Source organism: Sphaeramia orbicularis, chromosome 21, assembly GCF_902148855.1.
Source record: "Sphaeramia orbicularis chromosome 21, fSphaOr1.1, whole genome shotgun sequence".
NCBI classification, from domain to species: Eukaryota; Metazoa; Chordata; class Actinopteri; order Kurtiformes; family Apogonidae; genus Sphaeramia; species Sphaeramia orbicularis.
The window spans coordinates 34556965-34571489 of NC_043977.1; the positions used below are offsets into that span (position 1 = coordinate 34556965).

The 14525-nt window shown below is 41.0% G+C and overlaps 2 protein-coding genes across 2 annotated transcripts; one reads left to right on the forward strand and one right to left on the reverse strand.

The window, feature by feature from the left end:
• The first annotated feature begins 1816 nt into the window (after positions 1-1816).
• Positions 1817-3238, forward strand: LOC115412014 (trace amine-associated receptor 13c-like). Its single transcript, XM_030124314.1, has 2 exons — positions 1817-1989; positions 2422-3238. The coding sequence occupies exons 1-2, from the start codon at positions 1817-1819 to the stop codon at positions 3236-3238; spliced, it is 990 nt and encodes a 329-aa protein (XP_029980174.1).
• Positions 3239-7356: 4118 nt separating this feature from the next.
• On the reverse strand, positions 7357-8781 carry LOC115412015 (trace amine-associated receptor 13c-like). Its single transcript, XM_030124315.1, has 2 exons — positions 8609-8781; positions 7357-8173 (listed from the first exon to the last, which is right to left on the reverse strand). The coding sequence occupies exons 1-2, from the start codon at positions 8779-8781 to the stop codon at positions 7357-7359; spliced, it is 990 nt and encodes a 329-aa protein (XP_029980175.1).
• Positions 8782-14525: the final 5744 nt, after the last annotated feature.

Sequence of the window (14525 nt, forward strand, 5' to 3'; positions counted from 1 at the left end):
CCTGGCGTGTGTGCCCAGTTTATAATGTTTGGCCTCTGAAAACATGGCTGAAGGCACCTGCTTGGAAAGACCTCCAGAGATTCGAAGATAGCGGGCTCCCGCACGGACCCGGTCCGTCAGAGTGTGGGTCGGTCCTAACATGCACTCGGACGGACTCGCGAGCGCACAGACCCGATCCGTGCTAGTGTTAACCTCTCCCTGGCCCCCACTGATTCACGTCCTCACCCAACAGAGAAACCGTCTCAATATAGATACTCAGGACAAACTCATGTCAGTTCAAATGCATAGCATGTGTCATATCCACGCCTTTTTATATTGTGAATGTGCATAATTTATTATTAAATATTTTACTGAATACAACAAATATTAAACCATCCATGTGACCAAGTTGTTCACATCAAGGTTTAACCAATAAGTTATTTTGCCCCTGCTGGAGGTCTTAAACATGACACATATTCGAATGATGTCAAATATGGGAAATGGCCTGTGGGTCTTTACAACGTAACTAGTTACAGAGGGAACAAATTATGAAGTAATTAAAACAGGAAATTCACTTGATTTTTGCCAAAATGAATATAAAGATAGCTTTGCAGCACCTGGAGGGTTCAAATTCAAACTTTTTGAACTATTAGGGTGCAAATACACAAATAATGCACCAAAGACTAATAAAAATGGGTTTGGCAAAAGATGACCCCTTTAATACTGACCTGAAGTTACTGACCAGACTTCAGGTCAATAACTGCCTGAAGTTTGGAACTCATGGACATCCCCTAACGCTGAGTTTCCTCCTGGACATAGTTTGTCAGTCCTTTACTACAAGTGCCTCCAGTTGCTACTAGTTTGTGGGTCTTTCTGTCTTCAGTTTAGTCTTCGATAACTGAAAAGCTGCTCTGTTGGGTTGAGATCAGGTGACTGAGCTGGCCACTGAAGAACATCCAATTACATTAACTCATCCACAAACTTAGGTCAAACACTGTAATTATCTAAAAATAGGTAAAAATTAATAGGGATTTTGAAGTCAGATACAATGAAATTGTTCTGCAGGAGGACCCCTAAACCACAACCCTTGAAACAGACACAGGGAAATCCCTACTGTGGCCCTGTGCGTGAAACCTTGTATTTGTGTGGGTCTGGACTCTGAGTTCAACCTGTAACTAATGCTGTGTTTCCACTACGTGGTACCCGCTCAGCTCGACTCGGCCTTTTTGTGTTTCACCTCCACCGAGGTTCCAGGACAGGGGACCAGATACTAAAATGTGACATGTGCACACTGCAGACCACTGATTGGTCAGAAAGTCGTCTCTGTGACCCACCATTTTATAAAAATCGGATGCGGAAGTTTACAGTAAATATACCGGTAGGCAAATCCACATGATGACAGCCCGCAAACTACACCATAGTCGGTCGAGATTCAGTCCTTGGTGGCTGATGTAAAAATTCAGCATGAGCTTGACGAGACAACACACAACAAGCGAGTTTATCAGCAACTGTCTGAGCAGACGACACGGAAGTAATGTGCTGCATGGCTATGACGTCCAGGTACTGTAAAGTCTGTAGTGTCCTGTAATGGAAATGGTCTACAGGAATAGGACCTGGTACCTGAGTTGAGTCGAGCCGGTTCCATGTAGTGGAAATGTGGCATAAGTGTACCCTCCCCGGATGCAGACCCAGGGGAGGACCAGAGGGGAGGGAGAGAGGAGGAACAACACTGTCCATTAGAGGTGGAGAGAAAGGAGGGATGACCAAGAACACAGACAAACAGTTAATAAGCTCTAAGAGCTGATACTTCTCTTTGCATTGTGTCTCTGTTTCACTGATGGAAACACATGAAGAAGCAGAGTTCTGTTTTCCAGAACTCCTCAATGCCTCCTGCCTGAAGCCAATGGTTTCTCAGACTAATGCTGTGGTCTATCACATCCTGCTGTTTACTTTCTCTCCACTCACTGTGGCTCTCAACCTGATGGTCATCATCTCAGTCGCCCATTTCAGGCAGATATTTTTTGTCAACAAAGGTTTTTTTTTTGTTTTTTTTTTAATGTTAATTAGTTAATATAAATGCTGAACTACATGCAGTGGTGAAAAAAGACCTTCATTGAAGCAAAAACAATAGTACATTGAAAACACTATGATTTAACTAAAACCTCCACATTTAAAATCTCAAACTTTACTGCAGCTTTAATGTATGTGATGTGTTTATTGCTTATGTTTTATTTTTGTTTTATTTTGTTTTTAGCTCTGAGATGTAATGGAGTGAAAATATGAAGCTGAATAAAATTAAAACACTTCGTTACCGTAGTGCAGATAAATTAAATTTCATTGAAATACAGAACTTGAGAAAACATATTTAGTTCCCGTCCACCACATGTAGTAGATTTTACATTTCCCATGTTTTAATATTTAATCATTTTTCTCTTCTTTCAGACAGCTCCACACACCCACCAACCTCCTCCTCCTCTCTCTGGCTGTGTCTGATCTCTTTGTAGGCCTCGTGATGATACCGGGAGAAATCCTCCGAAACATGACCTGTTGGTTTCTTGGTGACTCCATGTGTTCTTTGTATTCATTCCTGGCTTGGTTGTCTGTTTCTGCATCAGTAGGAGACATGGTGCTCATCTCAGTCGACCGCTATGTTGCCATCTGTGACCCTCTGCATTACACTCATAAGGTCACTGTGAAAAGAGTTAAAGTTTGCATTTGTCTCTGTTGGTTTTGTTCTGGTTGTTATTGTTTTGGTATTTTAAAAGATAACCTGACTCATCCGGGCAAGTATCATATTTGTCAGGGACAGTGTATGATTTCCATAAGTCTTGTTGCAGAAGTTGTTGATCTAGTTTCAACATTTATTCTTCCAGTTTCTGCCATTATTGCTCTGTACATGAGTGTGTTTGTGGTGGCTGTGTCTCAGGCTCGTGCCATGCGTTCTCACATCACATCCATCACAGCCCAGCGTTCAGGGAAGGCAGTCGCCAACAAATCTGAGCTGAAAGCAGCCCGGAGTCTTGGTGTTCTTGTTGTTGTCTTCTTAACATGTTTCTGCCCTTTTTATTGTGTTTATCTTGCAGCAGATACCTCAGTTACTGTTACAGTTTACTTTTATCTGAACTTTCTTATGTATATCAACTCCTGTCTAAACCCTTTGATCTATTCCTTATTCTACCCGTGGTTCAGAAAATCTGTAAAACAGATTTTCACCATGCAGATACTGCAGCCTGACTCCCGAAATATCAACATTCTGTAGGACTAATTGAAATGTGATGTTCTCATTATGACAAAATTATTGACCTTTTTTTTTCTTTTAAATCTTGTTATATTGTTCACAACTACAGATTTAAAATACGTTTCTCCCTCAAGAAAGTCAAGTTATATAAAAATACATAAAATCACATTAAGTCATGTCCATTTGTTTTTTGTTTTTTTTTGTGTGACTTTGTTGCTTACTTTTCTGACTCATAACCTGTTCCATAGATATTGAATTGTATTGTAGAGTTCACTGATATTGATGACCAGGACACTGGTCAGTGCCTTAGGTCATCTGAGTTTTAAAAATTAGGCAGGTAGATTGGTAACTGTACTGTAAGCCAATCAAGACCACTTTCATCAAAAGAATCTGTAATGTGTAGTACTCTGTGCATTTCACAAGGTATCAGTGATAACTGCTGATTTCCTCATAAGTGGTCTGTTGGTGAACTTTGCTAAGGGTCCCCATTTGATTAACTGTAGTTTGCCAGTCTCTCTGCTCCAGCTTTAATCCTCCTTCCAAACAGCCTTTTGTCCGGTCAGTTCCTTAAGATTACTCTCAAAAATTGAGTCAGTGCTCAGATGTGAATCCCAAGGAATTTAGAAGTTCAGACCTTCTCAACACACTGACACTGTTGATGTAGAACGATGTAGAGTCAGCTATTTGTTTTAGACCCTTCCATTTTAATGTGTGTTGTTGATTGACAGATGGTGCACCACCTTCACTCTTGGCCTGTGTGAAGCCTCTCCTCAGGTTTGCTTTAGCTGTAACTGTATGGAGCCTTGTCACCTGACCTGAAGGCAGGTACATGTCTTTAACTTTGCTTGTCATCATGGGGTCCAGTTTGGATTAGTGATGTAACGATATGAAAATTTCATATCACGGTTATTGTGACCAAAATGATCACGGTTTTCATAATTATCGCATTATTGTTGAAATGTGCTCAAAATGTTCAAAAAGTACTTATACACACACTGAAATAATATAACCAAGCTGTATTTTGAAAAAATAATAATAAGAAAATAACACACACAATGTACTTCCTGTTGCAGAAACATTCAAATAATAACAAACATACAAATCAGCATTAAAGCTGGCACCTTATTGACACAGGGGATATCTGCACCAGGGTTGGGAACTGATAGGATTTGATCAATATCAATGCCATTATCAGTTCTGCTTATCAATCCAATTCCTTATCAGTTCTCCTATTCATTCCTGAGTGGGTTTTGAGTGTGAAAAAAAGTAGTTGGTCAGGTCAGAGTGGAGTTTGACCATTTTCCAGATCAAATCATTCACAATGTCACACATATACACCATTGAACACACAAACAGAAAGTGAAACACAATCATATTTTCCTGAACTGTTTATGAACAAATGTAAATATTCTGAAAGAATGAGGATTTTAAAACATGTTAGGCTGATCTGATCCAGACTGGTCTGTGGTTCACTCCTGGTGAGAGACAGACCGACCACAACAGTGTCATATGGTCCAGTTCCTCTGGAGGTCAGTGACTGGATTTACTGTTGAAGTTGAAGGTCAACTGCTTCAACTGCACAAAGACACATGATGTGTTTAAAAACCAAAGGAGAGGAGGTTTTATGAACTGAAGGAACTTCAACAGTAAATCCAGTCACTGACCTCCAGAGGAACTGGACCATATGACACTGTTGTGGTCGGTCTGTCTCTCACCAGGAGTGAACCACAGACCAGTCTGGATCAGATCAGCCTAACATGTTTTAAAATCCTCATTCTTTCAGAATATTTACATTTGTTCATAAACAGTTCAGGAAATTATGATTGTGTTTCACTTTCTGTTTGTGTGTACAATGGTGTTTATGTGTGACATTGTGAATGATTTGATCTGGAAAATGGTCAAACTCCACTCTGACCTGACCAACTACTATTTTTCACACTCAAAACCCACTCAGGAATCAATAGGAGAATTGATAAGGAATTGGATTGATAAACAGAACTGATAATGGCATTGATATTGATCAAATCCTATCAGTTCCACCCCTGGTGCAGAAATCTCTTGTGTCCATAAGGTGCCAACTTTAATGCACATTTGTATGTTTGTTATTATTTGAATGTTTCTGCAACAGCCTGGTTATATTATTTCAGTGTGTGTATAAGTACTTTTTGAACATTTTGAGCACATATCAACAATACCGCGATAATAATAACAGTGATAATTTTTTTCACAATAACCGTGACATGAAATTTTCATATCGTTACGTCACTAATCCAAACTGGACCCCATGATGACAACAAGCAAAGTTAAAGACATGTACCTGCCTTCAGGTCAGGTGACAAGGCTCCATACAGTTACAGCTAAAGCAAACCTGAGGAGAGGCTTCACACAGGCCAAGAGTGAAGGTGGTGCACCATCTGTCAGTCAGCAACACACATTAAAATGGAAGGGTCTAAAACAAATAGCTAACTCTACATCGTTCTACATCAACAGTGTCAGTGTGTTGAGAAGGTCCTAACATCTAAATTTCTTGGGATTCACATCTGAGCACTGACTCCACTTTTTGAGAATAATCTTAAGGAACCGACCGGAGAAAAGGCTGTTTGGAAGGAGGATTAAAGCTGGAGAAGAGAGACTGGCAAACTACAGTTAAAGCTATACCTACCGATGTGGCATTTCTCACAGCACTTAGTAAAAGTTTGAACATGAACAACCCGCCTCCCTCCAAAGCCCCGCCCCCTTCCCTCTGCCTGAGCTCTGAGGCTCCCCTCCTCTCTCCTCCTCTCACCTGATGCGTGATGGAAACGGAGGAGGAAGTAGAGGCGAAGGTCCGATCCGTTTTGGCGTGTCCGCGGACCCCTCCCTCAGTAATCAGATGCAGCATCCACTTGCTGCGGGCCCGCGGCTCCTGTTCCATCAGTAGACCTGGTCTGTGCAGTACTGGGTCAGTGTCTTCACTGCAGTGCCCAGGGGATGGGCGCGCACACTGTGAACGCGCGGCCTCCGCAAATTTTCTGTGGACATTTGAAGTTTCATAGTCCATACAATTATCATCCTACATCATCTTACATTGTGTGACACCATGTACATGTACCTGTATGAGTCCCACCGTCATAAAAGCTGAGCTTTATGCAGACCTGTTCAGTCCAGTACAGCTGACTTCCGGACTTTTATCTCCATCCTTCATTCATCAGACTCCTGTTTGTTCCCCTCAGTTGTCGTTTCTGTTCATAAATCTGTTTAATCCCTTCCACATGTGCATGTCAGTTCTATCCAAACACATCCTAGACAGTAGACTGTGGTCAGTGACAGGAGGAGCAGAGCCAGTGAAGTGTCAGATTCAGAGGGACACATATTGGATGTGAGGCGGCAATAATGGATCGGATGCTGGATCGCCGTAATGGATGATTGACAGGAGGCTCAGTCAGGTTCGGCCAATTATTTCATTCGGACCGACTAAAATGATTGGTCAGACTTTTATCAGAAATATATGAGAATTAAACATTTTTGAGTTTCAATACCTGGTGGATTTCTTTTACATTTTAGTTTGACACACACTTATTAGGAGCATTTTAAGATGACAAAAGAAAAGTGTAAAAATGCCACATCATACGGTATAGCTTTAATCAAATGGGGACCCTTAGCAAAGTTCACCAACAGACCACTTATGAGGAAATCAGCAGTTATCACTGATACCTTGTGAAATGCACAGTGTACTATGCATGACAGATTCTTTTGATGAAAGTGGTCCTCATTACCTTACAGTACAGTTACCTATCTATCTGCCTAACTTATAAAACTCAGATGACCTAAGGCACTGACCAGTGTACTGGTCATCAATATCAGTGAACTCCATAATACAAATAAATATCTATGGAACAGGTTATGAGTCAGAAAAGTAAGCAACAAAGTCACACACAAAAAAAACATGACTTACTGTGATTTTACGTATATATACATACATACATACATATATATATATATATATATATATATATATATTTATATATATATATATATATATAACTTGACTTTCTTGAGGGAGAAACATATTTCAAATCTGTAGTTGTGAACAATATAACAAGATTACAAAAAAAGTTCAATAATATTGTCATAGTGAGAACATTACATTTCAATTAGTTCTACAGAATATTGATATTTCGGGAGTCAGGCTGCAGTATCTGCATGGTGAAAATCTGTTTTACAGATTTTCTGAGCCATGGGTAGAATAAGGAATAGATCAAAGGGTTTAAACAGGAGTTGATACACATAAGAAAGTTTGCATAAAAGTAAACTGCAGCAGTAAATGAGGCATCGGCTGCAAGATAAACACAATAATAAGGGCAGAAACACATTAAGAAGACAACAACAAGAACACTAAGACTCCGGGCTGCTTTCAGCTCAGATTTGTTGGCGACTGCCTTCCCTGAACGCTGGGCTGTGATGGATGTGATGTGAGAACGCATGGCACGAGCCTGAGACACAGCCACCACAAACACACTCATGTACAGAGCAATAATGGCAGAAATGGGAAGAATAAATGTTGCAACAACGTCAACAGCATCAGCAACATGACTTATGGAAATCATACACTCTCCCTGACAAATATGATACTTGCCCGGATGAGTCAGGTTATCATTTAAAATACCAAAACAATAACAACCAGAACAAAACCAACAGAGACAAATGCAAACTTTAACTCTTTTCATAGTGACCTTATTAGTGTAATGCAGAGGGTCACAGATAGCAACATAGCGGTCGACTGAGATGAGCACTATGTCTCCTACTGATGCAGAAACAGACCACCAAGCTAAAAATGTATACAAAGAACACATGGAGTCACCAAGAAACCAACAGGTCATGTTTCGGAGGATTTCTCCCGGTATCAGCACGAGGCCTACAAAGAAGTCAGACACAGCCAGAGAGAGGAGGAGGAGGTTGGTTGGTGTTTGGAGCTGTCTGTGGGAAGAGAAAAATGATCAAACAAATATTAAAACTCAGCAAATCTAAAATCTACTACATGTAGCCAGTGGTGGACGGGAACTAAATATGTTTTCTCAAGTCCTGTATTTCAATAAAATTGAATTTATCTGCAGTATTGTAACTGAGTGTTTTAATTTTATTCAGTTTCATATTTCAACTCCATTACATCTCAGAGGCAAAAAAACCAAAACATATAAGCAATAGACACAGCATGTACATTAAAGCTGCAGTAAAGTTTGAGGTTTTAAATGCAGAAGTTTAAGTTAAATCAGAGTGTTTTCAGTGTACTATTGTTTTTTCTTGAATGAAGATTTTTTTTCCACCACTGCATGCAGTTCAGCATTTATAATAACTGATTAACATGAAACAAAACAAAAAAAAAAACCCTTTGTTGACAAAAAAAATATCTGCCTGAAATGGGCGACTGAGAGGATGACCATCAGGTTGAGAGCCACAGTGAGTGGAGAGAAGGTGAACAGCAGGATGTGATAGACCAGGACTTCAGTCTGAGAAACCATTGGCTTCAGGCAGGAGGCATTGAGGAGTTCTGGAAAACAGAGCTCTGCTTCTTCATGTGTTTCCATCAGTGAAACAGACAAGCAATACAGAGGGAAATATTAGCTCTTAGAGCTCATTAACTGTTTATCTGTGTTCTTGGTCATCCCTCCTTTCTCTCCACCTCTGATGGACAGTGTTGTTCCTCCTCTCTGGTTCTCCCCTGGGTCTGCCTCTGGTGAGGGTTCAGTTAGCTACAGGTTGAACTCAGAGTCCAGGTCCACGCAAATACAAGGTTTTAGTCACAGGGCTACAGTAGGGATTTCCCTATGTTTGTTTCAAGGGTTGTGGTTTAGGTTATGGTTTAATTTTGTTCGACTTCAAAATCCCTATTAATTTTGACCCATTTTTTAGATAATTACAGTGTTTGACCTAAGCTTGTGGAAGAGTTAATGTAATGGGATGTTCTTTGGTGGCCAGCTCAGTCACCTGATCTCAACCCAACAGAGCAGCCTCTCAGTTACCGAAGACTAAACTGAAGACAGAAAGACCCATAAACTAGCAGCAACTGGAGGCATCTGTAGTAAAGGACTGACAAAGTATCTCCAGGAGGAAACTCAGCATTAGGGGATATCCATGAGTTCCAAACTTAAGGCAATTATTGACCTGAAGTCTGGTCAGTAACTCAAATCAAGTTTTTAATATTTGACGTTCACCCAAGTGTTAAAAACAATCCTCATATTTATAACAATCTTAGCTTTTCCAATTAATTCTGAGTCTCTGCATGGAGGGACAACAGTTAACAGAACTTGTGTGCTGTTGAAATCCCTTGGCCTTTAGTCCACTCCAAAGTTTGGAAGAAGTCTGGTCAGTATCTTCAGGTCAGTATTAAAAGGGTTATATTTTGCTAAACCCACTTTTCTTAGTGTTTGGTACATTTATTTGTGTATTTGGACCCCAATAGTTCAAAAACTTTGAATTTGAACCCTCCAGGTGCTGCAAAGCTATCTTTATATTCATTTTGGCAAAAATCAAATGTATTTCTACAACCTGTTTTAATTCCTTCTGAATTTGTTGCGTTTCTAACTAGTTACATCACGACATTTGCATATACAAAGTCAACACTTCTGATGAACATTTCTCTGGCTATGGAGAAACGGGATGAAGCAGCACGGTTGACAACTGGTGGGGGTGGGAGTGAAGTGGCTCATTTGCATTTAAAGGTCCAGCACTTAAAACGACCTTTCTTGTGTCATTACTCTGAAATTTGTGAATTTCACCCATTTTGAAAATCAGAACAAGGCTGAGGGGTGCACAAACCCGGAAGTAGTTTGAACCGAGTGCAGAACATACCGGTCATGTAGGCAGTAACTGTGTGGACCACAAATCTCTCTTCCCTTCAGGAGATAACAATGGAAACAGTGGAAACTTGGGACAGTAACGACTGCAAAATTCCCTGGGTTGTTTTGCTGAAAGGCTACAGCAACTGGATCAAGGGTTACATCCACAACATGGAAGGTAAGGAAAGGAGAATAACTACCGTTTTCTCTCCAACATTAGCTTGTTGGCTAGTTAGGTTGAAGTTAGCTCACCAATATGCTAGGCACTGTTATGCTAAGCATATCTAATACTGCGTTTCCACTGCGTGGTACCAGCTCGACTCGACTCGACTCGACTCGACTCGGTCTTTTTGTGTTTCCATTACGAAAAAGGACCTGGAATCTGGTACCCGGTACTAGTTTTTTGGCATCACCTCCGCCGAGGTTCCAAGCAATATTAAACCGTGATTGTGTAACACTGCAGACCCCTCAGACAGTTTTCTCTGTGACCCACCGTTTTACAAAAAAATAGATGCGGAAGTTTACAGTATAATAGCGGTACATTAATCCACATGATAACAGCCTAAAACTACACCATAGTTGGTCGAGGAGATTCAGTCTTTGGTGGCCGACGTAAAAATTCAGACAAGACAACACACAACGAGCGAGTTTTCAGCAACTCTCTGAACAGACGACACTGAAATAACGTGCCGCATCGCTATGACGTCCAGCTACTGTAAAGTCAGTAGTATCCTGTAATGGAAACGGTCTCCAGGAATGCTGAGTCGAGCCAAGCTGAGCTGAATTGAGCTGGTTCCACATAGTGGAAACGCAGCATAACGCCACTGTTTTTGTTAAGTGATGTTTCATACCGTATTGAAACATGTATTTAACTGCTAGTCAAAAAGAGCCCAACAGGAACTAGGGTGAGGGGTAGATCTTTTTGCTCAGTGCGAAAAAATGAAGTGCCTAACAGCATTTACGTATCAAGAGCATTCAGGTTTCTGTGCGCAAAACGCTGCCACCACTACTGCTACTGCTGCTTGCTTGCTATACATTAAGGGCAACACAGTGGTGCAGTGGTTAGCACTTGTGCCTCACAGCAAGAAGGTCCTGGGTTCCGAAAGGCTTCCTGGGCTCTTGATACCTGAATGCTGTTAGGCGCTTCATTTTTTTTGCATTGAGTGAAAACATCTACCCCTCACACTAGTTCCTGTAGGGCTCTTTTTGACTAGCAGTTAAATACTTGTTTAAATACACTTTCAATACGATATGAAACATCACTTTACAAAACCATTCATTCATTCATTCATTCATTCATTCATTTTCTGAACTTGCTTTATTGTCACTGGGGTCATGGGGATTGCTTATAGCCTATCCCAGCTACAAAGGGGTGAAGGCATCACAGGGCTGACACATAGAGACAAACAATCACTCTCACATTCACACCTGTGGACAATTTAGTTTAACCATTTAACCTATCAGTGTATGTCTTTGGATGGTGGGAGGAAGCCGGAGTACCCAGAGAGAACCCACGCAGACACGGGGACAACATGCAAATGCCACACAGAAAGGTCCCACCCCCATCAACTGGTGTTAGAATCAAGGGTCTAAAACTAATAGCTGACACTACACCTTTCTACATCAACAGTGTCAGTGTGTTGAGAAGGTCCTAACTTTTAAATTCCTCGGGTGTCACGGGGTAGGTTAGGCTAGGACCCAAGTGCAGTACACCAGGCCTAGAATCAGTTCAGAAATGTTTGTATTGAAAACACACAGAATTAGGAAAAGCAGAGTGAGTATAATGGGGAGCACAGGCAGAGAGACGAGGTCCAGGGCAGAGTCAAAACCAGGAAAATCCAGAATCACCGAACTCAGGGTCACAGACAGTAACAGGTCAGATACCAGGACTGAGACAAAAAGACATGGCCTAAATCAGGCAGGGGTCGGAAACATGGACGTGAGTTCAGATAATGCTGGAAAGTCGAAAAGGATTTGAAGACAAACTGGAACAGACGGGAGCATCAGTGAGGCTTATATTGAGGACTTCCAGCTGACGTCACTGATCATGTGATTGTTGTTTACACTGCCATATTGGTAGGCAGACTATCTGGATCCAGAAAGTCAGAACTGTTGCTTTATATTGTGTTTTTCTTTGGGCTCGTGTTTGTGTGTTTTGTTATTTGCAAGTATGTCTGCTTGTGATAAAGGCACCATAGATGAGTTTTGATGTTTGCTATCAACAGTGATGCGTGCCCAACTCAGAGGTAAAAATATGAGTACCAGCTACCAGCCGGCTCACATCAGCCACGTACACCTCCAGGCTCTCCCCCAGAACTCGTGAACGAGCCGATATGTTAGCTCTAAAACAGTCCATTAACTGTCTCTGTCCAAAAGCCGATCCCGTCTTCTCTTTCACGGCTGCATAATTTGACTTGACCGCATTGGGAACGCTGTCCCATGGTAGAAAAGTAGACTTGCACAGATAGGTGGGGAGTATTCTCACCAGCTCCCCGCTGAGCTCACCAGTGCCGCCCGCCGTAGCTCTGACTGCCACTTCCAGCTGCTTCACCCAGCTGAGGAAACTCTGGCTGCCATTGCCGGCAAAGGGAGCAGGTAGATCCACAATCACTCTCTCTTTATAGAGTGATAGGCCAGGGGAAACCCTCCTGGTAGGTTTAAAGGGGTCTTCATCACTGTACCACATGATGACAATTCTTTTCTTCCATGCCACTAAGTGCAACAGACATGCAGGCTAACTATACTGAGAAGCTACGCTAACCACGGTAATAAATATAAACAGCGGTCGGCAGAACAGAACCACTGCTGCCACCAACGGAACCGAGCGGTCTTTCTGCCTAACTTATAATTGGTGAAAGCTGAGTAATAAACAGCACACAGGAGTTTAGCAGGTCCATCGTTTAACACGCTACGAACTCAGTGTGACTTCCTCCTCCAAGACTTAACGTATGCATATGTCACATGAAACTCATCTGTTGCAACCAACCGCAACACATGTGGTTACCATGATCACACTGCTTAAAGCTTTATGTTATTGTAGAGCTACACAGGAGAAAGATAATTATCACCAACAATGGGCAAGTGTACGATCCAAGGAAAGCTTGCCTACCAATATGGTGTCGTAAACAGAAAACCATGTGATCATGTGACATACATACAAAACCACAATACTGAGCTGACTGGGAATGAGCTGCAGCTGGGTAAGCAGGTGAGGAGAAGCCTGATGAGGTGGGTGTGGTTGACAGGATGAGTGAGAGGGAGCAGACAGGTGGGATGGGTTTGGCTGATTACGTGTGGCATGGTGAGGGAGAGGACATCAGCAGGGAGTACCAAAGTTATTATTGTTAACGAAAACTAACGAAATGGTAAAAACTAGAATTGTAAAAACATTTTCGTTAACTGAAATAAATAAAAACTATAATTAAAAGAAAAAAAAATTATAACTAACTGAAACTGTAGTGTGTGCTTATAAAACTAACTAAAACATATAAAAAATTATGGATAAAATTCCCTTAGTTTTTGTCTTTGTTAATGTCGGATTGATATAAAATCAATTCCCTCGAGCAATTTTAGCTGCTGGCACCGTATGATATTTAACGGTCCTCACTTCTCATCACTTGTGGTTTAGAGTCGTCTTCTCGTCCCCACTCTACCTGGAAACATGGAGACTAAAGTTGGGAGAAAGCAGCAGAGTCCTGTATAGAATTTATGTGAATACGACGGCAAAGAAGATAAATCATACAACAAAACTAAAATACTAAAACTAAACTAAAACTAAGCATTTAGAAAATAACAAAAACTAATAAAAACTAGCAAACCTGCTCTAAAAACTAATTAAAACTAACTGAATTCAAGAAAAAAAAAAGTCAAAACTAAATAAAACTAAACTATAATGAAAAATCCAAACCTATTATAACCTTGAGGAGTATAAGGTGAAACCAATGTTACAGATGAAGTGACAGGGTCAGGGAGGACACAGCAACAAAGCAAACTGTGACATTGGGATTCACATCTGAGCACTGACTCCACTTTTTGAGAGTAATCTTCAGGAACTGACCGGAGAAAAGGCTGTTTGGAAGGATGCTTAAATGGAGAAGAAAGATTGGCAAACTAGAGTTAATCAAATGGGGACCCATCGCAAAGTTCACCAATAGACCGCTTATAAGGAAATCAGCAGTTATCAGTGATACCTTGTGAAATACACAGTTTACTACACATTACAGATTCTTTGGATGAAAGTGGTCCTGATAGACTTACAGTACAGTTACCTACCTACCTGCTTAATTTATAAAACTCAGATGACCTATAGCACTGACCAGTGTACTGGTCATCAATATCAGTGAACTCCACAATAATATCTATGGATGAGCAGAGGTGTCAAAAGTACTCACATTCATTACTCAGGTAGAAGTGTAGAAACTAAGGTTTAAAAAGACTTCTGTAGAAGTTGGGGTGTCAACTCAAGCTTTTTATTCAAATAAAAGTGTAAAAGT

Excerpts from the sequence above, each read along its gene's own strand:
- LOC115412014 (XM_030124314.1), top strand. The coding sequence starts at position 1,817 with ATGGAAACACATGAAGAAGCAGAGTTCTGTTTTCCAGAACTCCTCAAT. Across the intron at positions 1,990-2,421 it reads ATCTCAGTCGCCCATTTCAG|ACAGCTCCACACACCCACCA; the intron begins GCAGATATTTTT and ends CTCTTCTTTCAG.
- LOC115412015 (XM_030124315.1), bottom strand. The coding sequence starts at position 8,781 with ATGGAAACACATGAAGAAGCAGAGCTCTGTTTTCCAGAACTCCTCAAT. Across the intron at positions 8,174-8,608 it reads CTCTCAGTCGCCCATTTCAG|ACAGCTCCAAACACCAACCA; the intron begins GCAGATATTTTT and ends CTCTTCCCACAG.